This window comes from Desmodus rotundus, chromosome 12, assembly GCF_022682495.2.
Source record: "Desmodus rotundus isolate HL8 chromosome 12, HLdesRot8A.1, whole genome shotgun sequence".
In the NCBI taxonomy this organism is placed as follows: Eukaryota; Metazoa; Chordata; class Mammalia; order Chiroptera; family Phyllostomidae; genus Desmodus; species Desmodus rotundus.
Genome location: NC_071398.1, coordinates 44,654,558 through 44,680,110, shown reverse-complemented (window position 1 = coordinate 44,680,110; position 25,553 = coordinate 44,654,558). Strand labels below are relative to the sequence as shown.

The following is a 25,553-nucleotide window of genomic DNA, read 5'->3' as shown; positions in this document are numbered from 1 at the left end:
ACGGTGATGCCAGATCTTCCTCAGGGCTTTATAGCCACGGCCACGCCTCCTCCTGGTCCCCTCCTCCCTCCTCCTTCCACTTCTCCCCTTCCTCCTGCTCCTCCCCCCTTTCTCCATTGTCCCCGGGCTCCTTCTCCTCTACCTACTTTTGAAGGTTTGGTGTTTTGTTTTGTTTTTTAGAGATTTTATTTACTTAATTTATTTACTTATTTTAGAGAGATGGGAAGGGAGGGAGAAAGAGAGGGAGAGAAACTTCCATGTGCAAGAGGCAAGTTGCCTCTCTCACGCCCCCAACAGGGGACCTGGGCCCGAAACCCAGGCATGTGCCCTGACTGGGAATCAAACCAGTGACCTTTCGGTTTGGGCCCTCAATCCACAGAGCCACCCCAGCCACGGCAGCCTCTACCTACTTCTAATGTTCTTTCTTCTCTTCTCCTTCCTCCTCCTCCTGCTCTCTCTCCTATTCTACCTCCATCTTCTTCTCCCTGCCCCTCCTCCTTCCCTCTTTCTCCTCTTTATTCTTCGTTTTCACCTTTCCTCCCTCCCCCTCTCTGCCACAAAGCTAGACACCTACTTCCTGTAGGAAGAAGCACAGGAAAAAAAAAAAAAAACCACCCTTAAGGTAACTGGCATGTAACATAGATGAAGATAAGAACAGTCCCAATGAGGAATTTCAGGTTGTTGCCAAGACAATGACCTTCAAGGGTCACAACGGCAGTCCTAGGTCTGTCTGTGTCTTAGACCTCCTCGGTGTCTGAACGCCGAGGCCGAAGTCCCCTGGAGAGGCTCCGGAGGAGGACGCAGCCTGACCCGGACCCGAGCGTGCAGACCTGGCCGCCCTCGGAGATTCTCCTCCCCAGCTGCAGGCGGGCTTGCGGTTCTCAGCGCTGAGTGAGGCAAGATTTCTGCTCACTGGCGTTTCCCAACTCGGCAGAGGAAGATAAATCGTGAAGTCTGAAACGCACTCTCCTGTGCTCCTAAGATTTTTAAATGTTGAAAGCATGTCTATCATTTTGTCTCTGTCATTTTTAAACGTCAGGCAAGAATTTCCTTTGGAAAAATGGCAAAGCGACTGATGTTACGACCACGCACACGTCAACAGCTGTCAAATCGGATGCTCTCCCCTGCAGGACTTCGGCCCTGGCCCAGCAGATTTTTCCTTTTGGCTAACCTACCTCTGGGAAACCCAAGACATTGGAGGAGTCGGTGCCTTCGCTGACTTCAAACATTTCTGTGGGCGTGTGCTGCTCCCTACAACTACGTGGGCAACTTTGTCCCTAAATCTTGCAACTACAGATGTGTCCAAACACAGGGCAACCGGCATTTGGGACTTCCTGGCAGCATCTCGGCGTCCATTCTTGCGACCCAGGCGAACTTCTGTGACCAGCAAGGGCTGTCTGCCCTACCCGCGCGGAAGCCAATTCTATGGCGCCGGCCTTTGGGAGAAGGCAAGTCTTTTATTGCAAAGTCCACCAGTCAGGAGACAGGAGGCAAGATGCCATCCAGCAAGTCTCCTCCTGGGCTCGTGTTGGGGTGCGTTGAAAGAGAGGAAAAGGGAGTCTGCTCGTTCTATAAGTTCCATTATTGTAACAGAATGAGAGTTTACTGCGCAGGCGCCAGGGGATCAGGGCTTTTCTTGCAAAGGCGGGTTTGGGGGCGGGGTGTTAGTATGTGGTCCCCTGTGCTGTGTGTGGGTTTTGACTGGTGCCATAGGATAGACAATGCTAGGGTGAATGCTTTCTTTCTTTTTTAAATGATAAACGTCCATTCCTTTATTACAGTGAGTAGTGTTCTTTTGTTCTATTTTACTTGTCAGTTATAGTGGACATTCCATTTTACATCAGTTTCAGGTGTACAGCACGGTGGTCAGACATTTATATGATTTGCAAAGCGTTCTCCCCACAAATCTGGCACCCACCTAGCACTCCACATAGTTACTACACTACTGTTCACCGGATTCCCCGTGCTGTACTTCACATCCCCGTGACGATGTTGTAACTGCCAGTTTGTACTTCCTAATCCCTTCACCTTTTCCACCCAGCCCCCCGCCCCTCTCCCATCTGCCAACCATCAGCCTGCTTGCTGTATTTATATTTCCGATTGTTACTTTATGTAGCTCATTAGTTCCACACTTAAATGAAATCACACGGTGTTTGTCTTTCTCTGTCTGACTTATTTCCCTTAGCATAATACCCTCTAGGCATTCATTCACGCTGTCGCAAACGGTAACATTTCATTCTTTTTAATGGCCTAGTAATATTCCCTTACACATATGTACCACCTCTTCTTTATCCGGCCGTCTGTGGATGGGCATTTAAGTTGCTCCCTTAACTTGGCGATTGTAAATAATACTGCAGTGAACACAGGCGTGCAGAGCGTCTTTCAAATGAGTGTTCAGGGCGCGTTTTGACTGTCTGGCTGCACGATCTGTGGCCTTGTTCTGCCATCAGCGAGGATCTGGCAGAAATCCTTCCATCCTCAGAGTTTAGTGCTTCTGCGGCCTTTCCGTGCACAGACTACGCTGTGCCAGCCAGCCTTCCCCCGGTGACCCAGGCAGCCAGGGCACGCCCCGGTCAAGCATCTTCACTGTTCACAAAGCCTTCCACCGTCAGAGCTGCTTCCCGTTCTTGTCTGAATATCTTTCACCCAAACGGGATAAGGCAGGTCTGGGATACATTCCACAACAGAACCGTTGGTCCTTGGCTCACGATCTTTTTGCTATTCTGGTCGATTCTTTATGAGCACAAAACCAGGGCCTGTTCCACTTGCAATCCCTAAATCACCATCTTTCTTCCACATCAGTCGCAATTGGAAGGCACGTCACCAATTCCCCGTTCTGCAAATGTGTCCTTAATCGGGTTCACTTTGTTATTAGGCAGAGGAGAGCCAAGAGTCCCTTAGAAAGCAAATGAAGCAGAAGAGAGTTAAATTTCTCATTCGCCCATCTTGCTGTTTATTTTTAACTTCTTTTATTCATGCTGTGCAGAAACGCACACGCCTGCGTATCGACGAATAGGTTAAGGATGAGCAAATCTAATCGGGTCACCAAACTTTTTGTACACACAGGGGAGTGTAATTCAGGGGAAAGGTTTTTGAATCCCATCCGCGCCCCCCTCCCCCCACCGCCCCGGAACATCGTATCTCGGATTTATTTGCGCACATCTCAAAAACCTTCAGCTACTCAAACCTGTTGGCCATGCGGAGCAATCATTGACAAATTGTCTAGATTCTTAGCTTTCATAGGTTCACAAGAATGCTTTTCTCTAAATATTTTTGGTAAAGTCTGCTGTTTGGAGGTTTGATAAATGAGAAGAAAATGGATTAGCATATCCTACTTTTCTCTGCCATATTTTTCTTTCTTTTGTTTCATGCTCTTTGTATTCTTGAGGACATCTAGAAGAAAAGAGGGTCTCGCGTGATTAATGTGAAGAATGGCAAAATTATAGTTATGCCTTTAACTTATGCTCACAATACTGGAAGAATTCTAAAACAGGATTTAAAAAAAAAAGAGAGAGATCCATGGCCTAAGTGGAATAAATATGATCCCTAAAGATTCTGTGTAATAGCAGGAATCTGAAATTCCGCATAACTGCACAGACACGGGTGTAGGTACAGGCAAACTCTTAATCTCCATTATTCTGCCTTGTTTATGATTTAAATCACACCCGTATTTCACCCTAAAGGGATGTAATGTTCTCCTGAAAGTTGACTGGTTAACTTTCACAATTTTCATACAAATTATTGATCCATTTCCTTATCCCATATAGCTGAGACTTCTCCATAACTCACTTTTTCATGCTGCTTTCACAATAGCGTTGACTGCTGCTGCGTTTTGCACAAACTAGTTGGACATATCATGTTACTGACATAATTTCTACATATAAACTGTGTAAGATTTACCTGCCAATATATCTAAAATACAGACTCGTATTTAAAGGTAAATATTAACCTAATAAGATGAATTGAAGACATGCCTTGTTAGTATTACTGAGGTTATGCATATAAAAAAATGAAAACAGCTGCCCCCGGCAGGTGTGGCTCAGTGGATTGAGTGCCAGCCTGCGATCCAAAGGGTCACAGGTTCGATTCCCAGTCAGGGCACATGTCTGGGTTGCAGGCCAGGTCCCTGGCAGGGGGTATGTGAGAGGCAACCACACATTCATGCTTCTCTCCGTGTCTCTCTCCCTTCCTCTATGTCTAAAAATAAATAAAATCTTTTTAAAAAAGACGGGAAAAGAGACAGGGGCAGAGAGGGTAAGACAGAGGGAAGACAAAAGACGGTACAAGAAAGGCAGAGAAAGAAGTAAAGCAGAGAGACACATAGAGGCTGAGAAAATGGGGGTGAAGAGGAGGCCACGTGAGAAAATTCAGCCTCAAAGCCTCTGGTTCTGAAACCACCCAAGCCTGTGAAATGGCAAGTGGCAGGGAAGGGACAGTAAAATGAGACCCCAAAGGCATTGCTGCAAGTGCCACTGACTCCACCAATTGGCTGTGTGGCTCCTGACAGGTCCCTGGCACCTCTGTGCCTCACTCCTCCTCTGTAAACCAGGGAGTCGTGTTTGGGCTCAGGGGCACAGGTGGGGAAATCTCTGTGCCCACCCTGAACGACACCGAGAGGGGGCCTAGGGACGTTTCATGAATTTTTTTCAGTATTTCAACATGAGGAAAAATCAGACGATGTGTTTCAGAGAACGAGTCTCGATTCTCCCACGCTTCCCTTCTCACTAAAAATTTCCCTGGGTCGTGGACGTTCGTCCTGCAGCTGAAACCTGTCTGTTCCTGGTTGCTGGCGAGGAGGGTGCGCTTTCCTCTCCACTTGCTCATCAGTATTCTCGCCTTGACTCCAGCCCCCGCAGGGGCCCATAGCGCACACTTGATGGAATGTCGTGGGCCTCGCGGAAGCGCCTGAGCGCACCTTGGGCCATCCTCGACCCCGGGGCCCTGCCATCCAGCCTGCGACGATTGTAACCACTCCCCCCAAACCCTCCTTGGGGCAGCGGCCGCCTGGGCCCACAGGCAGGCTGAGGCCCAAACAGTCGGGCGGATCCCCAGATAATCCAGAGATCGTGGGAGCAGAGCCTTAAAATGGGCCGTGGAGACAGGTAGGGTCAAGCAGGACTCCCTCAAAGGTACAGCTCAACCTAGAGACCTGGGAGGGGGTGGGGAGCAAGGCCTGGGCGCCCCCTCCCCTGCTCCCGCCCCCAGCCGGGAAGGAGGGTGTAAAGCGGCTGCTCCACCAGAGAGAATAGAAGGCAAGCCGTCTGTATCACTCACTGTAAATTTTATAGTAGCCACGGTTTTCAAAACGTAAGAAGAAACAGGTGCAATGTGTTTTAATAATGTATTCTGTTTTATCATGATGTCCCAGATATTATCATTTCAACATGTAATCAACACAAAAAATCATCGGATATTTACATTCTTTTTTCAGGCTTTATCTTATTTTTTTAATCCTCATCTGAGGATATGTGTATTGACGTTAGGGAGAGAGGAAGGGAGAGAGAGAGAGAGAGAGAGAGAGAGAGAGAGAGAGAGAGAGAAAACACATCAATGTGAGAGACAAACATCAATCCGTGTGCCCCCTGACCGCGGATCGAACCTGCAACCCTCTGGTGCGCTGGGCGGCGCTCCAACCAACTGAGCCCACCGGCCAGGGCTCCAGTAGGTATTTTACACTCATTTGACACATCTGACAATTAGAATTCACCGCATTTTAGGTGCTGGCTGCATGTTAGTGGCGGGGGGTCAGACTTCGGGCAGCGCGGCTCAGAGGTCTGGGAAGGAAGGGCCAGAGGAGGCAGGAAGGCAGCCTGGGGCGGACGGGTCCCTTTCTCTGCTAAGACCCTTGAGGGAGTGGGAGTCTGCCTGTACCCTAAGTTTGGGGAAAGAGATGGAAGGAAAGAGAACTAGTCTGGGCAAATTGCCTATGGAGTTCTGTTTTGAAATGGAATCTTTTGGGGTGACAAGGGTTAATACAATGGTATAGGTTTCAGGGGCACAATTCTGCTTCTACAACACGTCATCTGTACACTGTACCATGTGTCCCAAGTCAAGTCTCCCTCCATCACCATTCACCCGCCCCCTCCCCCGCCCCTTTCCCTCTACCTCCTCCCATCCTCCTTCCCTCTGGCTGTTAAGTTCCTGGTGGTGGACTAATACTTTTGTGGTTCTCAGAGGCTTTGCACCAGCCCTCTAAGGCAGCGATTTTCAACCTTTTCCATCTCGAGGCACACATAAACTAATCACTAAAATCCTACAGCACACCAAAAAGTATATTTTCTGCCAGTCTCACAAAAAAAATAGGTTTAATTGTGATTTGTTCACACTGGACGGCGATTTTTGTATTGGCTGTTGTCATTTTTTTTAAGATTATAATTTTTTCAAAGATTATTTATTTATTTATTTTATGGCAGAGGGGAAGGGAGGGAGAAAGAGAGGGAGAGAAACATCCATGTGTGGTTGCCTCTCGCGTACCTCCCACCAGGGAACCTGGCCCACAACCCAGGTATGTGTGTGCCCTGACTGGGAATCGAACCGGCGACCCTGTAGTTCTCAGACTGGCACTCAATCCACTGAGCCACACCAGGCAGGGCAGCTCACAGCTTTTTTCAATATCACTTATCTATTAAATGGATCCTTGTGGACTTAAATTACTTTTTTAAAAGATCTTGAGGTGGGTTTTCTTCTCCCATATTTGACGACTGGGATGCTGCAGCCATGTCTGACCGTGGTTTGGCTCCCCAGCCGCAGCACCCCTCTCTCTGAGCCGCCACCAGCGAGGTGACAGTGGCAGGAGGCCAGCCCCAGGCACCCCACAGCCTGGGACAAAGGCTCCTCCGAGTGTCTGAATGTCCTCAATCCTAAACGGAATGTTCCAGACGTGGGTGTCTGGCTATGGAGCCTCACTTTGCAGTTCAATCTTTGTCTTGAACGCCTCCAGAATATTTTCTATTAACACCCGTGACCTGATCCAGGTGGACTCATTAGCGATGCAGAACGTCAGCCCATACCAACTCCTTGCGCTTGCACAGAACCCTTTGGCACAAAGAAGCAAGCCATGCAGCTATCCGGGGGTTGGGGGGTGAGATCCCAGGCGGAGAGAAGAGGAGGTGCAAAGGCCCTGGGGTTAGGGCAGCTTGGCTTGTACAAGGAACTGAAAAGGCGGTGTAGCTGGGGCAGATCAAGGGAGGAAAAGAGAGAACGGAGAGGCTGGGAGAGGAAGGCCATGGTGTGGACATGGGTTATATTATCATCAATTTGATGGAGAGTTTTGAATTAGTGAAGGCCACCTCTCCCCACTTTATCCCTCTGTAGTTGCCAGTTGAATTTAGAATGCGAAGGCTGCTCTGTGGGGTCTGGCCTACCCTCCTCTCCCCCCACCCTCAAGCACCTTTCACATCTGCCCCATCCTTCTCTTCCTCCAGTTCACACATCATTTCCCCAGAGGCACTTGCCCAACCTCCCAGTCAAAACTGACCTGGACACAGTTATTCTCAATTGCAGCCTCTGTTCGTAGCCTCCGGGACAGTGGTCACAACTAAGAGTCACATATCATATTTGTCCCTGGTTCATTCACTTCCTGCCTGTGTCCTTCACAGGAAGGCAGCCCAGTGAAGGGAGGGAGCAAGCCTGGTCCACATGTTGCTCTACACTCAGCATCTAGCCCCGAGTGCATAAAAACACACTCCAAAAGAGATCCTATCAGCGCTCAGAGGACCGGACAGGGGAGAGGCTGGAGGCCAGGGATCCAGTGAGGGGAACAGAAAGCAGCAGAGGCAGAGATGGGAAGAGCTGGGCTTTGGTCGGTTAGAGGGAGACAGAGAGAAAGGAAGGGATTCACCAAGCAGAGTCAACTGGATTTGGTGACTGATAGGACGCAGGGAGGGGACAAGAAGAGCACAGCTTTGTTTCCGAGGTGATGAGAGAGCGGGGAACACATTGTCTTAGTTGTTTCAGGCTGCTGTAGCAGAATTCCGGTGGACCAGGTGGCTTATAAGCAACAGGGGTTTCTTTCTCGTGGTCCTGGAGGCTGGGAAGTCCGCGAACGTGGCGCTGGCAGCTTCGGTGTCTGGTGGTGTCCCGTGCTCATGGACGGCTGTCCTCTCACTGCACCCTCACATAGCGGATGCGCGAGGGGGCTCCCTGGGGTGTCTTTTCTAAGGGCACGAATCCCATGCAGGAGGGCTCCACCCTCGTGACCCAATCACCTCTCAAAGGCTCCACTTTTTAAAATTTTTTAAAAAATGTATTGATTTGAGAGAGAAACATTGATTTGTTGTTCCACTTATTTATGTATGCATTGGTTGAATCTTTCCGAGCCCTGACCAGGGATTGAACCCACAACCTTGGTGTATCACGATAAGGCTCTAACCCACTGAGCTACCTGGCCAGGGGAAAGGCTCCACTTTTTTTTTTTTTTTTTAAGATTTTACTTATTTGTTTTCAGAGAGAGGGGAGGGGAGGGAGAAAGAGAGGGAGAGACACATCAATGTGAGAGAGAAACATTGACTGGTTGCCCTCGGTACGCACCCCAACCAGGGACTGAACCTGCAACCTAGGCATGTGCCTTCACCAGGAATCGAACCCGTGACTCTTCAGTTTGCGGGACGATCCCCAACCACCTGAACAACATCAGCCAGGGCAAGAATGTCATTCTTTGTTCCTCTCTGGCAGTAGAAAGAAAAACGGCATGTGTGACGTCAAACTTGGGGCTTAGTGGAAGAGTCCCAAGGGATCCACGGGAGCACAGTTTTTGTCTTCCTTCACTACAGAAAGAAGAGGCCAGCGGGGATGAACCAACGGTCCTTTCACCTGTTGCGATGGATGACCTTCCTCCTCTACCTCTGCGAGACGAGGGGAAGTGAGTATACCGGAAAATAATGGGGTGGATTTGGAAACTGGAAAGAGTGAATGGGCCAACGTAACGACTCCTGGATCCAAGATGGCTTAGTCGAAATCTGGGACAGACCTGGGGTTTGGACCCTTTTTGTCTGGGTCGCCTTCATCCAGGAATGCAATCCACCTGGAAGGAGGAACAATGGTATTGACCTCTTGCGGCTGTTGGAAGACTGAATAGAGTAATGGACACACGCATCTCCCGTGATGCTCAGCACATGGAAGGGGAATGCCGGTACTATGTTCATTAAAAGGGGGGCTCACAATTTCAGTGCACTGAACCCACAGACCCCAACTTGGGCTCCCTTTACACTCTTTTTTAAAAAATTGTGGTAAAATACACAGAACATAAAGTTTACCACTTTAATCATTTTTCAGGGTACTGCTCACTAGTGTTAGGTGCATTGACATTGTGGGGTAACCAACACCCAGGACTCATTTCATTTTGCAACACTAAACCTCTGCCCCATTAAACCACCTCTATTTGCCCCTCCCCACCCCAGACCCCGACCACCGCCACTTAACTTTCTGCCTCTATGAAGTCGACTACTCTAGGTACCTCATATAAATGGAGTCACGCAGTATTTGGCCTTTCGTGACCAGCTTACTCCACTGAGAATGATGTCCTCCAGGTTCGCCTTTGTTGTAGCCTGTGTCAAATTTTTTCTTTCTTTCTTCCTTCCTTCCTTCCTTTTCTCTCTCTCTCTCTCTCTTTCTTTCTTTCTTTCTTTCTTTCTTTCTTTCTTTCTTTCTTTCTTTCTTTCTTTCTTTCTTTTTCTTTCATAGAGGGGAAGGGAGGGAGAAAGAGAGGGAGAGAAACATCAATGTGTGGTTGCCTCTCGCACACCCCCTACTGAAGACCTGGCCCGCAACCCAGGCATGTGTCCTGACTGGGAATCAAACCAGCCACCCTTTGCTTAGTAGGCCGGCACTCAATCCACCGAGCCAAACCAGCCGGAGCTCCCTCTGCACATATTTATAACTCATTGATTTATTTTTTAAAACATATTTTATTGATTATGCTATTACAGTTGTCCTACTTTCCCCCTTTTATTCCCCTCCACCCTGCACACCCCCTCCCACCTGCATTCCCCCCCTTTAGTTCATGTCCATGGGTCATACATATAAGTACTTTGGCTTCTCCATTGCCTATACTATTTTTACTCTCCCCCTATCTATTTTCTACCTACCATTTATGCTACTTATTCTCTGTACCTTTCCCCACTCTCTCCCTCCCACTCCCCCACTGATAACCCTCCACGTGATCTCCATTTCTGTGATTCTGTTCCTGTTCTAGTTGTTTGCTTAATTTGTTTTTGTTTTTGTTTTTAGGTTCTGTTGTTAATAGTTGTGAGTTTGTTGTCATTTTACTGTTCATATTTTTTATCTTCTTTTTCTTAGATAAGTCCCTTTAACATTTCATATAATAAGGGCTTGGTGATGATAAACTCCTTTAACTTGATCTTATCTGGGAAGCACTTTATGTGGCCTTCCATTCTAAATGAAAACTTTGCTGGATAGAGTCATCTTGGATGTAGGTCCTTGCCTTTCATGACTTGGAATACTTCTTTCCAGCCCCTTCTTGCCTGCAAGGTCTCTTTGGAGAAATCAGCTGACAGTCTTATGGGAACTCCTTTGTAGGTAACTGTTCTCTTGCTGCTTCTAAGATTCTCTCCTCTTTCATCTTGGGTAATGTAATTATGATGTGCCTTGGTGTGTTCCGCCTTGGGTTCAACTTCTTTGGGACTCTCTGAGCTTCCTGGACTTCCTGGAAGTCTATTTCCTTCACCAGAGTGGGGAAGTTCTCCTTCATTATTTGTTCAAATAAGTTTTCGATTTCTTGGTCTTCTACTTCCCCTTCTGGCACTCCTATGATTCAGATGTTGGAACATTTAAAGATGTCCTGGAGGTTCCTAAGCTTCTCCTCATTTTTTTGAATTCTTGTTTCTTCATTCTGTTCTAGTTGAATGTTTCTTTCTTCCTTCTGGTCCAAACCATTGATTTGAGTCCCGGTTTCCTTCCCTTCACTGTTGGTTCCCTGTACATTTTCCTTTTTTCACTTTTCATAGCCTTCATTTTTCCCTCTATTTTGTGAACACACTCAACCAATTCTGTGAGCATCCTGATTACCAGTGTTTTCAACTGTGCATCTGATAGGTTGGCTATCTCTTCATCACTTAGTTGTATTTTTTCTGGAGCTTTGATGTGCTATTTCATTTGGGCCATTTTTTTGGTCTTGGTGCCTGTTACATAATAAGGGGTGGAGCCTTAGGTGTCCACCAGGGCGGGGCAACCCAGGTTGCTGCATTGTGACTGTATGTGGGGGAGGGTCCGAGAGGGAACAGTGGTAATTGCTCCATCTCTGCCGGTTTTCAGTCACTTCCCCTGCTACCCTCAATCAAATTGGGCCCTTCTGGTGCTGATTCCTGGGTGGGTGGGTTTGTGAACATTCTAGGACCCTGTGGGTCTCTCCAGAAAACTCTCCTGTGAGGCTGGGAGTTTCTCCCCCTGCCGCCTCAACCCCCTAGGGGTTTTCAGTCCGGGGTTTGAGGCTTCATTTCCCTGCACTGGAGCCCTGGGTTGTGGGTCTGTCTCACTCCCCAGTTGTTCCTCCTGGTTCATCTGCCCGTGAATGTGGGATGGCCTGCTCTGCCAGCTGCCGCCTTGCTGTGTGTCCTCTCCACCTGGCTGCCCATCTCCGCCCCTCCTACCGGTCTGGATGAATGTTTCTCCTTTAACTCCTTGGTTGTCAGACTTCCATACAGTTCGATTTTCTGGCAGTTCTGGTTGTTTTTTGCTTTTAAATTTGTTGTTGTCCTTCTTTTGGTTCTACAAGGACCTACGCGTCCATCTTGACCGGGAGTCCTAAACTCATTTATTCCATATGTATCTGTTGAGTGATTCCTAAGGGCCTGGCACATAACTAGGGTCCAGAAACATAGCAATAAATAAAACCCAAGCCTCACACTCAGAGAACTCACAGTGACTTGGAGTGACAGATATGCCAATAGGTAATTATATTCTTTTTCTTTTTTAATCCTCATGCTAGGATATGTTTTTATTGATTTTAGAGGGAGTAGAAGGGGGAGAGAGAGAAACATCGATGTGAGAGAGAAACATCAGTCGATTGCCTATTGTATGTGCTCCTACTGGGTGTATGGGATGATGCTCCAACCAGGTAAGCTACCTGGCCAGGGTGATAACTATAGTCTTTTAAGAATTGGTGAGTACACTTATGGAGATTGGTTCTGAGTACTGTAAGAGTGAAGAAGGGTGTTAAACCAGACTGGACCAAGCCTCAATGGGTGGGGGGCAGGGAGGGAAGCTAGGAAGAGAGGAAACTCACTCGGGGCAGGGCAAAGGGCAGGAGCAAAACCCCAAAGGCAGGAGAGTGGGGAGTAAGGTCAAGGAAATGTTAACCAGGGATTGAGAACCAAGAGGGCAGCAGGGCCCCGATTATGGAGGATTTTGACCCAGTTAAGAAGATGAGGCCATCTGCTGGATTACTTTGCAGATGGCTAATAGTGCCTATTACATGTTGATGTTTACGAACAAGTCCCAAGGATAACCTTCATTCTCGGCACAGGGGGCATCTGCCTGCCTGCCCTCCCCTCCCCCCCAGCATCCCGCAGACTCAGTGATGCCCATGGCTGAGGAACATCATCGGTGGTGGTGACGATGACAATGGTGATGACGATGACAGGGATAGTTTGCATTTGTTGAGCAGCCACGCTCCAGGTGCTCTGCCGGGCACTTTCCAAATCGTAACTGGTTTAATCCTGGTAGCGCCAAGACCAAACAGGTCCGAGATCTAGAGGAGACCCAGAGGCGGAAAGGGCAGCATTACTTAAGGAACCCTAGAGTATCCCCCATTGGCGAGGCACAAAGATGGAGCTCCGCCTCTCCCACTCACTCCCCAAACCTCCCATATCCCCGTCATGGTCTTTGCCAGGTTGTCAGGGTAAGAATCTGATCCAGGACAAGAGGGGACTCCTAGGCTGAAGACAGAGGCTGTGCCCTGCCCACCTGTATGAGTGAGGGGCCAGCTGTTGTAACAAGCAGCTCACGGCAGTCAGTGGCTGGACCAAATGGAGTTCAGGTTGGACTCAGTGAACACTCAGTGTGGGTGTGTGGTGGGACGCCTCTTTTCTTGTGATTCGGAGACACGGGATCCTTCTGTACTGTGGCCCCACCATCCCCGAGGGCCGCAGCATTCTCGGCAGCGTCCTCTTTATTAGAATGTTTCAGCCTTGGCATCTGGGGCTGGTGACTGTGTTCTGGAGGGCTGTCCCATGCCTGGGAAGATGTTTAGCAACATCCCTGTCTCAGTAGATACCAGCAGCCCAGCTGCCATCCCTCCCTCCCAGCTATCACAGGCCAAAGTGTCCCCAAACCTTGTCTGGTGGCCCCTGGGGAGGAGCATGACCGCCCTTTCTTCTCCATCGGAGCCAGCTGGCAGACAGAGGAAGATGGGAGCGTGGAGCACGGCTTGGAGTGTTTATTTCTTACCATTTCTGCCCATATTCTATGAGTTATAATTTAGTCACGTGGTCCCACGGAACCATGAAGAAGCTGAAGAGTAGATCCGAGCTATGAGCCCAGAAAGAAAAGGACGCTGGGTTGATAAGCACATGGAAGCGTTGCCTCGCCATCTTTGTAACGTGAGCAAACACCTGGGCACACACAGGCACACGGACAGATGTGTGCACACCCACACACGCAACCTATCACAGCGTCTTACTCATGGTAACTCGTCCTTATATGGGGAGAGAAAGGGGGAGATGCCTAAACAAAGGCCAGCGGGAAGCCGTGATCCTGGACCAGTGGACGAAAAGTCCAAGTTCTCATCCTAGTTCTGGTTAAAAAAAAGAAAGAAGGCGTTGGTCTTGACCAGTGTGGCGCAGTTGGTTGGGCGCCGTTCCCACAGGGCAAAAGGCCATGGGTTCAATTTCCAGTCAGGACACATGCTTGGGTTGTGGGTTCGGTCCCCAGTGTGAGAGGCAACCAATCGATGTTTCTCTCCCTCTTTCTCCCTCCCTTTCCCTTTCTCTAAAAGTAAATAAATAGGCATTAACTTTAAATGATTCTTTATCTCATGGGGGTCTTCATTTCCTTCTCCATGAAATCAAGACTTTGGGCTAGAACAGCATTTTTTTTTAAATTTTACTTTTTAATTACAGTTGACACTCAGTTTTATTTTATATTAGTTCCAGGTGTACAGCATGGTGGTTAGACAGTTAGAGAATTTATGATCCCTCCGATAATTCAAGTACCCGCCTGGCCCCATACATAATTATTACAGTATTACTGACCACGTCCCTGTGCCGAATTCTACATCCCCGTGACTATTTGTAATGCCAGCTTGTACTTCTGACTCCCTTCGCCTTTTTCACCCCGATACCCTATCCCCCACCCATCTGGCAACAACCAGTTTTAGACAAGCACTTCTCAAGATGCGTTTCAGGGACCATTAGTCTCTAGTGCTATTGGGTAGAAAAAGAAAGAGAGGGAAGGAGAAAGGAAGGAAGGAAGGAAGGAAGGAAGGAAGGGAAAAGGGAGGGAGGGAGGGAAAGAAAGAGAGAGAGTAGAAGGGGGCGGGAGAGAGAGGGGGGGGGAGAGAGAGAGAAGGAGCAAGCCCTGGCTGGTGTGGCTCAGTGAATTGAGTGCCGGTCTGTGAACCAAAAGACGGCCTGTTGGATTCCTGGTCAGGGCACATGCCTGGGTTGTGGGCCAGATCCCCAGTAGGGGGCGTGCGAGAAGCAACTGATGGATGTATCTCTTGCACACTGATGTTTCTCTCCCTTTCTTTCTCCCTCCCCCTGCCTCTCTAAAAAGTAAATAAATAAGACCTTAAAAAATAAATAAATAAATAAATAAAAGACAACCCAGTATACTCTGTGCCTCCCTTGCAAACCCACTACCCATTTGCATATTGACCCTTCCCATGAGCCCTTCAGGAAAGAAACCTGCTTATTTCCCACGGTGTTTCCCAAACTTATTTTATTCCGTCAGTTACTTTGTAAGCACCTACTGTGAGCAAGTGACTGTTTTAGGTTCTGAGGATACATTGTGTAAAAGACAAAGTTCCCATCTTCCTACAGAAACATAGAAAGGTCAAAGGTTGTGCTCCCCAAATATTTGCCACCTCTGCACACCGCCAGCACCCTTACTTACTCAACACTTGTGTTAAAGGCGCTCACTCTCTTTTTTAAATTTAGTTTTTTATTTTTCAATTCCAGTTGATATTCAACATTATTTTATATTAGTTCCAGGTGTACAGCATGGTGATGAGACAGCTCTGCAATTTGCAAAATGATCCCCCCGATAATGTTAGTGCCCGCCCCTGTAAATGAGCTCATTTTCTTCACTTTAATACATTTATTCTAAAAGAAGAGTTAACCTCAGCCCTGTAATTCACTAGTGCTTGCCATAAATAGGAAGTGCAAATAAAAACAAATACTACAGCCCTGGCTGGTGTAGCTCAGTGGATTAAGCACAGGCTTGAAAAGCAAAGGGTTGCCAGTTCAATTCCCAGTCAGGGCACATGCCTGGGTTGGGGGCTGGGTCCCCAGTAGGGGGTGTGTTCAAGGCAACCACACATTGGTGTTTCCCTCATTCTCCCTCCCTTCACCTCTCTCTAAAAATAAGTAAGTAAAACCTTTTAAAAAACCCAAAATCCTGTGATCAAACTCTACTAGATACTTTTGTCCAAGCCCCGCCCTCCTTTTTGTTAAAAGGGGAGATTAATAAGTATCCAAGGTGTGATGTAGAAAGACCAGCATTACATGGGAGCTTTCTCTTTTGTAGAATCAGAAGGACTGGAAAAGGAAATTGCTTTTCAGTCTGTGTTTCAAAATGATTTAACGTGTGACCTTGTGACCCACCAAATGTATGCCATGCGGCATCGGTGGGGCCCACTCTGAGAAACAGCCTAGCTCGGCTGCCTTCGCTGTTTATGAAGCGCTTCCCTGATACTCTGGCTGCGAACGGGAACCGGGCACGCCCTCATCCGTCTGTAGGAAGCTGGCTGCCAGGACCGCAGGGGCAGCCTTCGGAGGACTGCAAGAGCCAAGCCCAGACTCAGCCTTGGCTCCCGCATGGTGACGGGCGCCCTCCTGTTTTGTCCTTCTCTTCTTCAGATGACAAGGCCATGTGCGTCTTTCCCTTCACCTACAAGGGGTCTGTCTACTTCTCTTGCACCAGAAGCAGGAGCTTCTCGCCGTGGTGTGCAACCAGAGCCGTGTACGACGGGCAGTGGAAGTCGTGCTTGGTGGAAGGTGAGTGGAGCCCGCTGTCCCGCTGGCGGGTTTCTGGAAATGAGGGATTTCGAAGGAGACTGTGTGAATGCGCGTAACGGGGTCACGTTTTCGTGGAGAAATTAAAATAACGCATGCGTGCCTAGGAAATGCTCTGGGAAGCCAAACACTGAATGTTAGCAATGGGTACTAATGTTCACAAGACAGTGTATAAAACACTGTCCCCCACCGGTGTGGCTCAGTTAGTTGGAATGTCGTCTCCTACATCAGACAGTTGCGGGTTCGATCCCCAGTCGGGGCGCGTATGGGAGCCAACCAATCGATGTTTCTCTCTCACATCTGATGTTTCTCTTTCTCTCGCTCCTTTCCCCTCTCTGTAAAAGCAATGAGAAAAATGTCCTTGGGTGAGGATTTCTAAAAAACCGTGCTTTCTAAATGGAGGGATGATAAACCCAGTCACCAGAGAGAACCATAGTATTCTCTGTCTCTTTCTTAATTTTCTAAATTAATACGGAAAAGATGAAACAAACTGCCCAAGAAAAGGGAAAGGAGAGGTTCAGTTCACTTTTTCTCGGAGACCAAGACATGTCCGACGGTTACGTGAGTTCTCTTTTTCGTGCACAGGACAAAAGATATTTAGTTTGTTTTAACCGATATCCTATTGTTGGACATTTCAATTGTTCTCCTAGTGTCCAGCTTTTGAATATTTATGATTTACTTCCTCTGGTATCACTGTCCTTGACTTTTGGATCACATACCCCTGTTTTATAATAAATATAACATCCCTTTTACCATCTTGACATGGATTTTATAAATAACATTACCTATCTATACTCATCGTTTCAGAATAAAATCACATAATTACTCAACTGTAATATAAGACAAATAAAATGAAAGCAATTGATCCTAAAGGAATAAGCGTGCATGACTATAACTAACCTGAAAGACATTAAAAGACATTAAAAGCCAGAGACTTGAGCCTCCAAGCAGAATCTCTTTGATCACAAGAGCTAAAAACGACTACATTAGAAAAGCCCTCATACGTGGAAAAACCAAATCCTAACCCGGAAGCAACACCACCGCTCCAGACTCGAAGACTTCCACTCCAGTTCCAACCATGCAAATCTGGATCCCCTGGTTGCAACTGAATTACAAAACTAGAAATAGGCATTTGCTTTTAATTCTGGGGCGAACGAAGGTCCCCAAACATTCTTAAGACACATGAAAGGGGGCAAAACTCTGCCCAAAGTGGACATGTAGACACACCCAGGGACTAGAGAGACTTATTTCCACTATAACACCATGGCGAGCAAATTAAGGAAGCCAACCACCTGCCTTTGATTAAGTCCCTCTCAGCCCAACCACCCGGGGCTCCTGTGTGGATAAAGGCTGGCCTTTGCATCTTCTTTCTCAGCTCTGGTTTCTGAGCCAGCAAGGCTCTTTGGACTGTAACGGACAGCTTTCTCACCACCTCTTAACAGCTTTCACATCTCAGCTGTGCGCCCCAAAGGCGGGGAAGCGGTGGTCCCCGGGCATTCCCAAGCACTGCCTCGTGAGTGCTGCGCGGCGCTGTCTTGCCCATTGGCAGGCTTCCTCAGTGAGGACGAGATGCTCCCACTGCACAGACCAGAGACGCGGGCATCATCCCTGATTCTTCTTTTCCTCCAACCCCACGTCTAATCCGCCAACTAGCCTGTTAGCTCTGCCTTCAAAACAGATGCCGACACCAGCTTCTTCCCATCTCTCCAGTTTCCACCCTTCTCCAAACCACCATCAGCTCTTTGCTTGAAAAATTATTTGCTAACTGATTGCTCCAAATTCCACTCACCTTCCTCTTATCTAGCCCCATCAGCCAAAGACACCTTTTTTAGAATGCTCACGCCCCTCCATGCCTCCATCACACTTAGGAGAATGTCCTTACCCCCAATAGCCAAAGCGATCTTGAGGAAAAAAAAAAAAGCTGGAGGCTTCACACGTCCTGATTTCAAACTATGTTACAAAGCTATAGGAATCAAAACAGGATTGTACTGGCATAAAAACAGACACATAGATCAATGGGCCAGGATAGAGAGCCCAGAAATAAATTTATGCACATATGGTCAATTAATTTATGACAAAGGAGCCAAGAAGATAAAATGGGGAAAGGATAGACTCCTCAATAATTGGTGTTGGGAAAATGGGACAGCTGCACGTAAAAATAAAAATTAAAAAAAAGAAGAAAAGAAAAGGAAAGTAAGAAACTCGACCCCATATCTTACACCATACACACAAACGAATTCAAAATTATTAAAAACTTGAATGTAGGACCTGAAATCATAAAACTCCCAGAAGAAAACATAGGCGGTAAGCTCCTAGACGCTGGTCTTGGAAATGATGTTTTGGATTTGACACCAAAAGCCAAGGCAACAAAAACAAGGGGGGTTTCATAAACTCGAAAGCTTCCCTAGAGCCAAGGAAACCATCACCAAAATGAAAAGACAACGTATGGAATGGGAGAAAATATTTGCAAATCACATATCTGAAAAGGGGTTATTATTCCAACTATATAAAAAACACATACAACTCAATTAGGGAAAAAGACAGAAAGAAACCCTCCCACCTTGGTTTGCTTTGCATGACCTTGTCCTTCTCCATCCTCATCTCCTACCCCTCACATCCTTATCTGCTGAGCTCCAGCTGCAGCTGTTGTCATGCTTCTGGAACATTCTGAACTCCTTCCCATCTGTGAACTCCTTGCACTGTTATTCCCTCCACCTGCAAGTCACTCCCCCAGATTTTTGCATGGCTGGGTCTCTTCTCAAATGTCACCTGTTCCTTCCCTCACCCCTGCACCTATGACAGCCCCTCCGTCATTCCCAGGTGAGCCAGAAGCCCTCACTGTGCAGGAGCAAATCCACCCACGATAAACGTCATGTCAGAAACTCCCTTTGTTGGAGTGCCTCTGTGGCGGGAAGTTCAGTCTGTTTCATGGAAGCTGCAGTAAGGCACCAGCGCCCACGTGGTAACTTCCTATATCTGACTTCACTGACATTTGACGTTGTTCTGCAGTCTCAGATTTTTTCTTATATCAACATCTTGACTTCATCTGTTGATCATAAACCACTAAAAAGCTCTGGTCTTGACTTTATTCCCACTGATCTTTTGGTGATTGTGACAGATTAGTTTTATAAGACACTAGGTTTGTTCAAAGGGGACGCCACGGGTTGAGATTGGGAACTCTATTGGGGAAGGTTTTGGGGTTTCTTTTTTTTCCAGTCCTCACCCCAAGACACCTTTTCACCACCTCTGGAGAGAGAGGAAGGGGGAGGGAAGAAAGAGAGAGAGAGAAAGAAAAACATCGATGACAGAGAGAAGCATCGATTAGTTGCCTCCTGGTCACCCAGGCAGGGATCAAACCCTCAGCCCTTCGGTTTCGAGACAACACACTAGCCAACTGAGCCACAGTGGCCAGGGCTGATTGGAGAAGCTTTGAAAGCACATGGAGTAGGCTTTCTTTACCAAATGCGTGATGAAACGAATGGATCAAACGCATGTATAAAACCTGATGTGTGGTCCTGTGCTTTGGTGTTTGTTGATTGATGGATTGATTGGTGATTGATTGACTGTCCTGTGAACGACCAGACAGTGAAAGCACTTGTGGGCTGCTTCCCATACAGATTACCCACGATGCGTCTTCCCCTTCATCTACCGAGGAAAGTCCTATCACAGCTGCATCACGGAGGGCAGCTTCTTTGGGAAGCTGTGGTGCTCAGTCACCTCCAGCTTTGATGAGAAGCATCAGTGGAAATACTGTGAAGTCAACGGTAAGGGCCAGGCTGGGGCACGTGGTGGACAGGTGGGTGGCAAGCGGTGAACCTCATAGGGGCGTGGTGGCAAGGTGGGGAGCAAAGCACTAGGAGAGATACTTCCAAGGACCAGGGGTCTTCTCAGAGAGCACGCAGTGACAGCCACAAGGCACAGGAATGTCCTGAGGCCACGTTCTCCCGAGTCCCAACAAGCCAGCTGCCCCGACAACCAAACCCATGGGCGGTAGTCCTGATATTGGTTTTCAAGTATTTCTGTTTCTAGATTGACAATAACCAGAGTCCTCGGACAGTGCCAAACCTTACCTGCATTTCAGCGCAGTTTAACATCTAATCTCCATTCTACGCCTCCTCTTCACTTAATAATGACCTCCATTCGTTCTAGTGCCCCCTCTGTATTAGACTGTGGTCCGGGAGCTCTTTACACACGATCCCATTGCATCTTTCCAGGGAAGCTCTGTTATGAGATGCTGTTTTCCCCCTAAGTCAATACACGGTCCCAGTAAAATTAAGTCCTGCCCAAGGTCACACTCCTAGGTGAAGTCAGAGTTAGAATTTGAATTCAAGTCCCTAAGGACCCAAGGCCCACGTTTGCTCACCACGTTCCCTCCATAGAAGAGAAAATGCATGCGAGGTACTCAACTCACGAGCACACTTATTCCTGTATAAAATGCCAGTTGTGTTCTTCCCTTAGCACACAACACAACCTAATTTTATCCTAGCCCTAGTCACCCACCACTCGTGTCCTTGACGCTAAACCAGCCTTATCCTTAAATCTCACCTCTGAACTCAATTTTCATCCAAGTCCATTTCCATTCTTAACTCTAAATTCTATCCACACACTCATCATTTTAGGTATTTTGAAATCCTAAACCAACCAAATGGATTAAGATATCAATTTTATGATAATATCATAACACTGTGTACAGTTCTAAATCCACCTCAAATCTTATTGCAAGTCAACTTGCCCTGGCTGGTGTGGCTCATTGGATTGAGCACTGGCCTACAAATCAAAGGGTCGTCAGTTCGATTCTCAGTCAGGGCACAGGCCTGCGTTGCGGGCCAGGTCCCCAGTAGGCAGGTGGATAGGCAAGGTGGAACACTCCTACTTCTTCGTCATGTGGTATGTTCGAAACACCGCGACAGGCCTTTTATGAAAATGAACTCTAATCGTTACAAAAACCTTTGAAGTCAGCCTTAGTGTCCTGATTTTGCAGGGAACAAGCTGACTAAGAGAAGAAATGGCTTTCCCAAGGCTGAGGAAGAAGCCAGAGCTAAAATGTACCTTCCCTTTCAGGACCTATTCTTGAGCATCTGTCTGGTGCTTTAGGCAAATCCTAATGTCTCCCCCCATCTAATTTGGGTCTGAGGAGCTTGGATCACATGAAGGATAAACAGAAGTTTAGATATTAAAGGTAGAGTCAACCTATGATAATATATTTTAAAAGATTTTATTTATTTATTTTTAGACAGAGTGGACGGGAGGGAGAAAGAGAGGGAGAGAAACATCTATGTGTGGTTGCCTCCTGCACGCCCCGCACCGGGGACCTGGCCCGAAACCCAGGCGTGTGCCCTGACTGGGAACCAAACCTGCAAGCCTTTGCTTTCGCAGGCCCACGCTCAATCCACTGAGCTATACCAGCCAGGGCCAGAAATCTTGCTCTTAATCACTAGGTGGTTCTGCCTTTAAACCCCAGTCCCCTTAGTCTAATTCAGGCTTTTCCCGGAACCCCACTGAAGCAGCCTGCTAACTAGGCAATGTGGGGTTTATCACACACCAGAGTAAGGGAGGGTGACAATTCACGGGGTCTTAATAGCACCTGAAAGAGAGGTCGGGATGTCAATGAGGTTTGGGGGTCTTTCGATGTGGGGATGTGATGAAAATTGGGTGTGGGTAATAATACAATAGTTTAGAGTCGGTGGTCTTGACATGGTGAAGTTTCTGAGAAGGATTCAAAGTGTCTTGAAGAATAAATAGTCTTTAAAAAAAATTTTAATCCTCACCCAAGAACATGTTTCTATTGATTTTATAGAGGGAGGAATGGAGAGAGAGAGAGAGAGAGAGGGAGAGAGAAACATTGATCTGAGAGAGAAACATCAATTATTTGCCTTCTGTATATACCCTGACTGGGGATCAAACCTGCAACCCCTTGGGGCACGGGGCAATGCTCCAACCAACTGAGCCACCTGGTCAGGGCTAAAACTTTTTTTTAAAAGATTTCATTTATTTATTTTAGAGAGTGGAAGGGAGGGAGACAGAGAGGGAGAGAAACATCAATGTGTGGTTGCCTCTTGCATGCCCTGGACGGGGGACCTGGCCTGCAACCCAGGCATGTGCCCTGACTAGGAATCGAACCAGCGACCCTTTGATTCGCAGGCCGGCACTCAATCCACTGAGCCACATCAGCCAGGGCCATTTTTTAAAATATATTTTTCAATTACACTTGAAGAGTAAGTCGCCTTTTGATGCAATTTATTGAAAAGTTGAAAGGTCCGATGTTTATGTAAATGGCTTTTTTTTTTGAAAGTTCCTAAGATGAACCATAAAGTTATTTGCAGCTTTTCTCTTCGCGGGCAAGAATTCCCTAGAAGAGTAGAGCGGTGTTGAGGAAGCCCAGGGGAACAGGCTTTAGCCTTGTTACTTAGTAAACTGAGTGCGCGTCAATAGCTGGGGTTCTCGCTCACCTGTAAAGCGGGGATAATAACATCACAGGAGGGTGTTCGCCAGTGTTCAGTGTTACACTTCCTCTCGCGGGACAAAGCGTGGCCCATCGCTGGCGCGTGATGAACGGGAGCCCTCGGCACCGCCTCTTCGTGCCCGCTCACCTTTGCGCGGTCATTTTCAGAGTGGGGGGGGGGAACTCCGTCAGCAAGCCGTGCATCTTCCCCTCCACCTACAGAAATAGCGTGATCTCTGAGTGCCTCGAGGACGAAAACAACAAGCTCTGGTGCCCAACCACGGAGAACATGGACAAGGACGGGAAGTGGAGTCTCTGCGCCGACACCCGTAATCGGGGGGCGGGGACTGAGCGGGTGTGGGCAGACCCCTTCGTTAATTCACTCATCAAACACCCACTGTGTGGGGCTCTGGGGACACTGTGTGGAATAAGGCAGAGTCCTGCCCTCCGTGGTTTGATGAACAGGTAGCATAAACGATACTATTTCTAAGGTTTAAAAAAAATTTTTTTCTAGCCCTGGCTGGTGTGGCTCAGTGGATTGAGCACCGGCTTGTGAACCAAAGGGTCTGCGGCTCCATTCCCAATCAGGGCACGTGTCTGGGTTGCAGGCCAGGTCCCCAGTAGGGGGTGCCCAAGAGGCAACCAAACATTAATATTTCTCTCCCTCTCTTTCCCCTCCCTTCCTCTCTCTCTATCTAAAAATAAATAAATAAAATTTGAAAAAATCTATTCCTAAGAAAACTAAGAAAACTAGAAGAGTAAGAAAGCCAGCTCTTAGGATGTAAGGAGATACACTTCTAGCCAGTGAAGAAAAGAACGCTGAGCAGAAGCAAGGTTGCTATGTTAGATACAACGTCCATTAATATCTAAAGGGCTACCAAACCTTTGGGGCTGTCTCGTCCACCAGACAGGAATTATCGGCATCACTATTGAACAAAAATCATGCACAGGGTATTAATCTTCTACAAGTTACAGCGTTGGGGCCTCCAATCACCAATCACAGCAGACAGGGGGTCAGACAAAGTCCTGCTTCCTAGAGCAGGCGTCTGCAAACTCCACCCGCCGATGGGCCAGATCCTGACCAACGCTCGTTTTTGTTCAGTCCAAAATCTGAGAATAGTTTTTCCATTTTTTAATATGGTTGGATAAAACAAGAGGAATCCTGTTTCGTGACGGGTGAGAGTGTCATGAAATTTGAAGTTCAAGGTCCATCGATAGAGGATTTTATTAGAACACAGCCACGCCCATTTACTTCGGGGCGGTTGATGGCGAGTGAAAAATCGAGGCAGACACTGCGTGATGGGCAAAGCTGAAAATGCCGGCCGCCCGGCCCTTTCCACAAAGCTTGTTGACGCTGCGCCAGAGAATCGGGTGACTCACAGGGCTTGACCTTGTCAGCAGACAAGGGTCTAGAGTGACATGAAAAGGTCATGTGCCAAACTTTTGGCCCTATTTCAAGTTCTTAATTAAAAAAAAAAAAAATCCCCACCCGAGGATATGTGGTATGTGTACTGATTTTAGAGAGAAAGTGAGAAAGAGACAGACAGACAGACAGAGACAGAGAGACATCAATTGGTGCCTCCTCTCTGTGCCCGAGCGGGGATCAAGCCCACGACCTTGTTGGTGTACAAGACGGTGCTCCAGCCTGCAAATCGACCCGGCCAGGGCAGCCCTTTTCAAGAAACATTTTTCTTACCAGCCTATAATTTGTGCCTAAAGGAAGCTCACCCATTATTAACATGTGCATTTTCTCTGGGAGGCACAGCACCATCCCTTGCACCCGGGAACGCTGGCCAGCACTCCGACTTGGGGCCATTTAAAACAGTGAAATCTGCCCCCCCTTCCCCCCTACCAAAAGCACAAAAATGCAAAAAGGGAAGGACCACGTGGGCCACAACCAGGAGGAACCTGTTCACAATTCGAGGGGGAGACCAGAGGGCAGAGGGCTGCCTCCGGGCTTCAGGGAGGAGCGTGGGTGTGGGGGGCTCAAATTGCCCGCCGCTCTGCTGTCCACAAACGACCTACCATGAGGATCGATTTGGGGGGCCCAAGTAAACTTTAGCGGGGAGGCAAATCCACAATTGGAGATCTGTGAATAAAGAGGACCCACCTGAATTTATCCTCTGAGTGCCTCCACTCTGCTGCTCCCCAGTTCTTCCCCCCAACACCCCCAGAACCCCTTGCGTTTTTCACTCTGCCCTTGGTCCCCAATACCATCCCCCACCCTTCCCCAAGTTCGGAACCCAAATAACTTTTGGAAGGAAGAGAATTCCTCTGACATTTAGGTTCAGGTCAGCATTCCCCACCTCCAACGGGAGTACTGGGGCGGTGCCAGGACACCCGACCACGTTCCCAAAGCTTTGCCCTAGCACAAAGGCCTGGGATAACCACCCTCTCTCCTCTGCTTCTTCCAAGGAATTTCCTCCTTGGTTTCCGGCTCTCCCTGCCACTTCCCATTCAACTATAAAAACAAGAATTATTTTAACTGCACTAGCAAAGGATCCAAGGAGAACCTTTCCTGGTGTGCAACCTCTTACAACTATGAGGAGGACGGCACCTGGGTGTACTGCTGATGCAGAGGTAAGACAGGTGTTCTGCCTGGGTGCCTCCTGCACGCCAGGGCTGGAGCAGGCACCGGCTGGGAGGGCGTGGCTGATGGGAAAGGGAGGCGAGGGAGCACAGCTGGGGCGTTGCTGGGGCGAAGGCCAGGTCTGTTCCTTCCAGCAGGGCTGCTGTTCCCAGCAAGGTGAACTCTGTTTCTCAGAGATAGAGGGTGTTGTGTGGGGGAGGGGGGGCGGTGGAGGAGGAGATTGGGACAACTTCCCAGATTGGAAGTCTGGAAGAAATTGGGAGAGCAGGGGTAGGAGCTCGGAAAATCTTTTCAGACCCAGAAGGGTGTCCTTCCAAGTTTTAAGTCTGAG

General features: G+C 48.0%; 1 protein-coding gene across 1 annotated transcript; it reads left to right on the top strand.

The window, feature by feature from the left end:
* Positions 1-8,790: 8,790 nt before the first annotated feature.
* Positions 8,791-25,205, top strand: LOC128779735 (epididymal sperm-binding protein 1-like). Its single transcript, XM_053915836.1, has 5 exons — positions 8,791-8,860; positions 16,035-16,172; positions 19,808-19,954; positions 22,803-22,961; positions 25,048-25,205. Exons 1-5 carry the CDS (start codon positions 8,791-8,793, stop codon positions 25,203-25,205), a joined length of 672 nt encoding a protein of 223 aa, XP_053771811.1.
* The last annotated feature ends 348 nt before the right edge of the window (positions 25,206-25,553 follow it).

Excerpts from the sequence above, each read along its gene's own strand:
- LOC128779735 (XM_053915836.1), top strand. The coding sequence starts at position 8,791 with ATGAACCAACGGTCCTTTCACCTGTTGCGATGGATGACCTTCCTCCTC. Across the intron at positions 8,861-16,034 it reads CCTCTGCGAGACGAGGGGAA|ATGACAAGGCCATGTGCGTC; the intron begins GTGAGTATACCG and ends TCTCTTCTTCAG. Across the intron at positions 19,955-22,802 it reads GAAATACTGTGAAGTCAACG|TGGGGGGGGGGAACTCCGTC; the intron begins GTAAGGGCCAGG and ends TCATTTTCAGAG.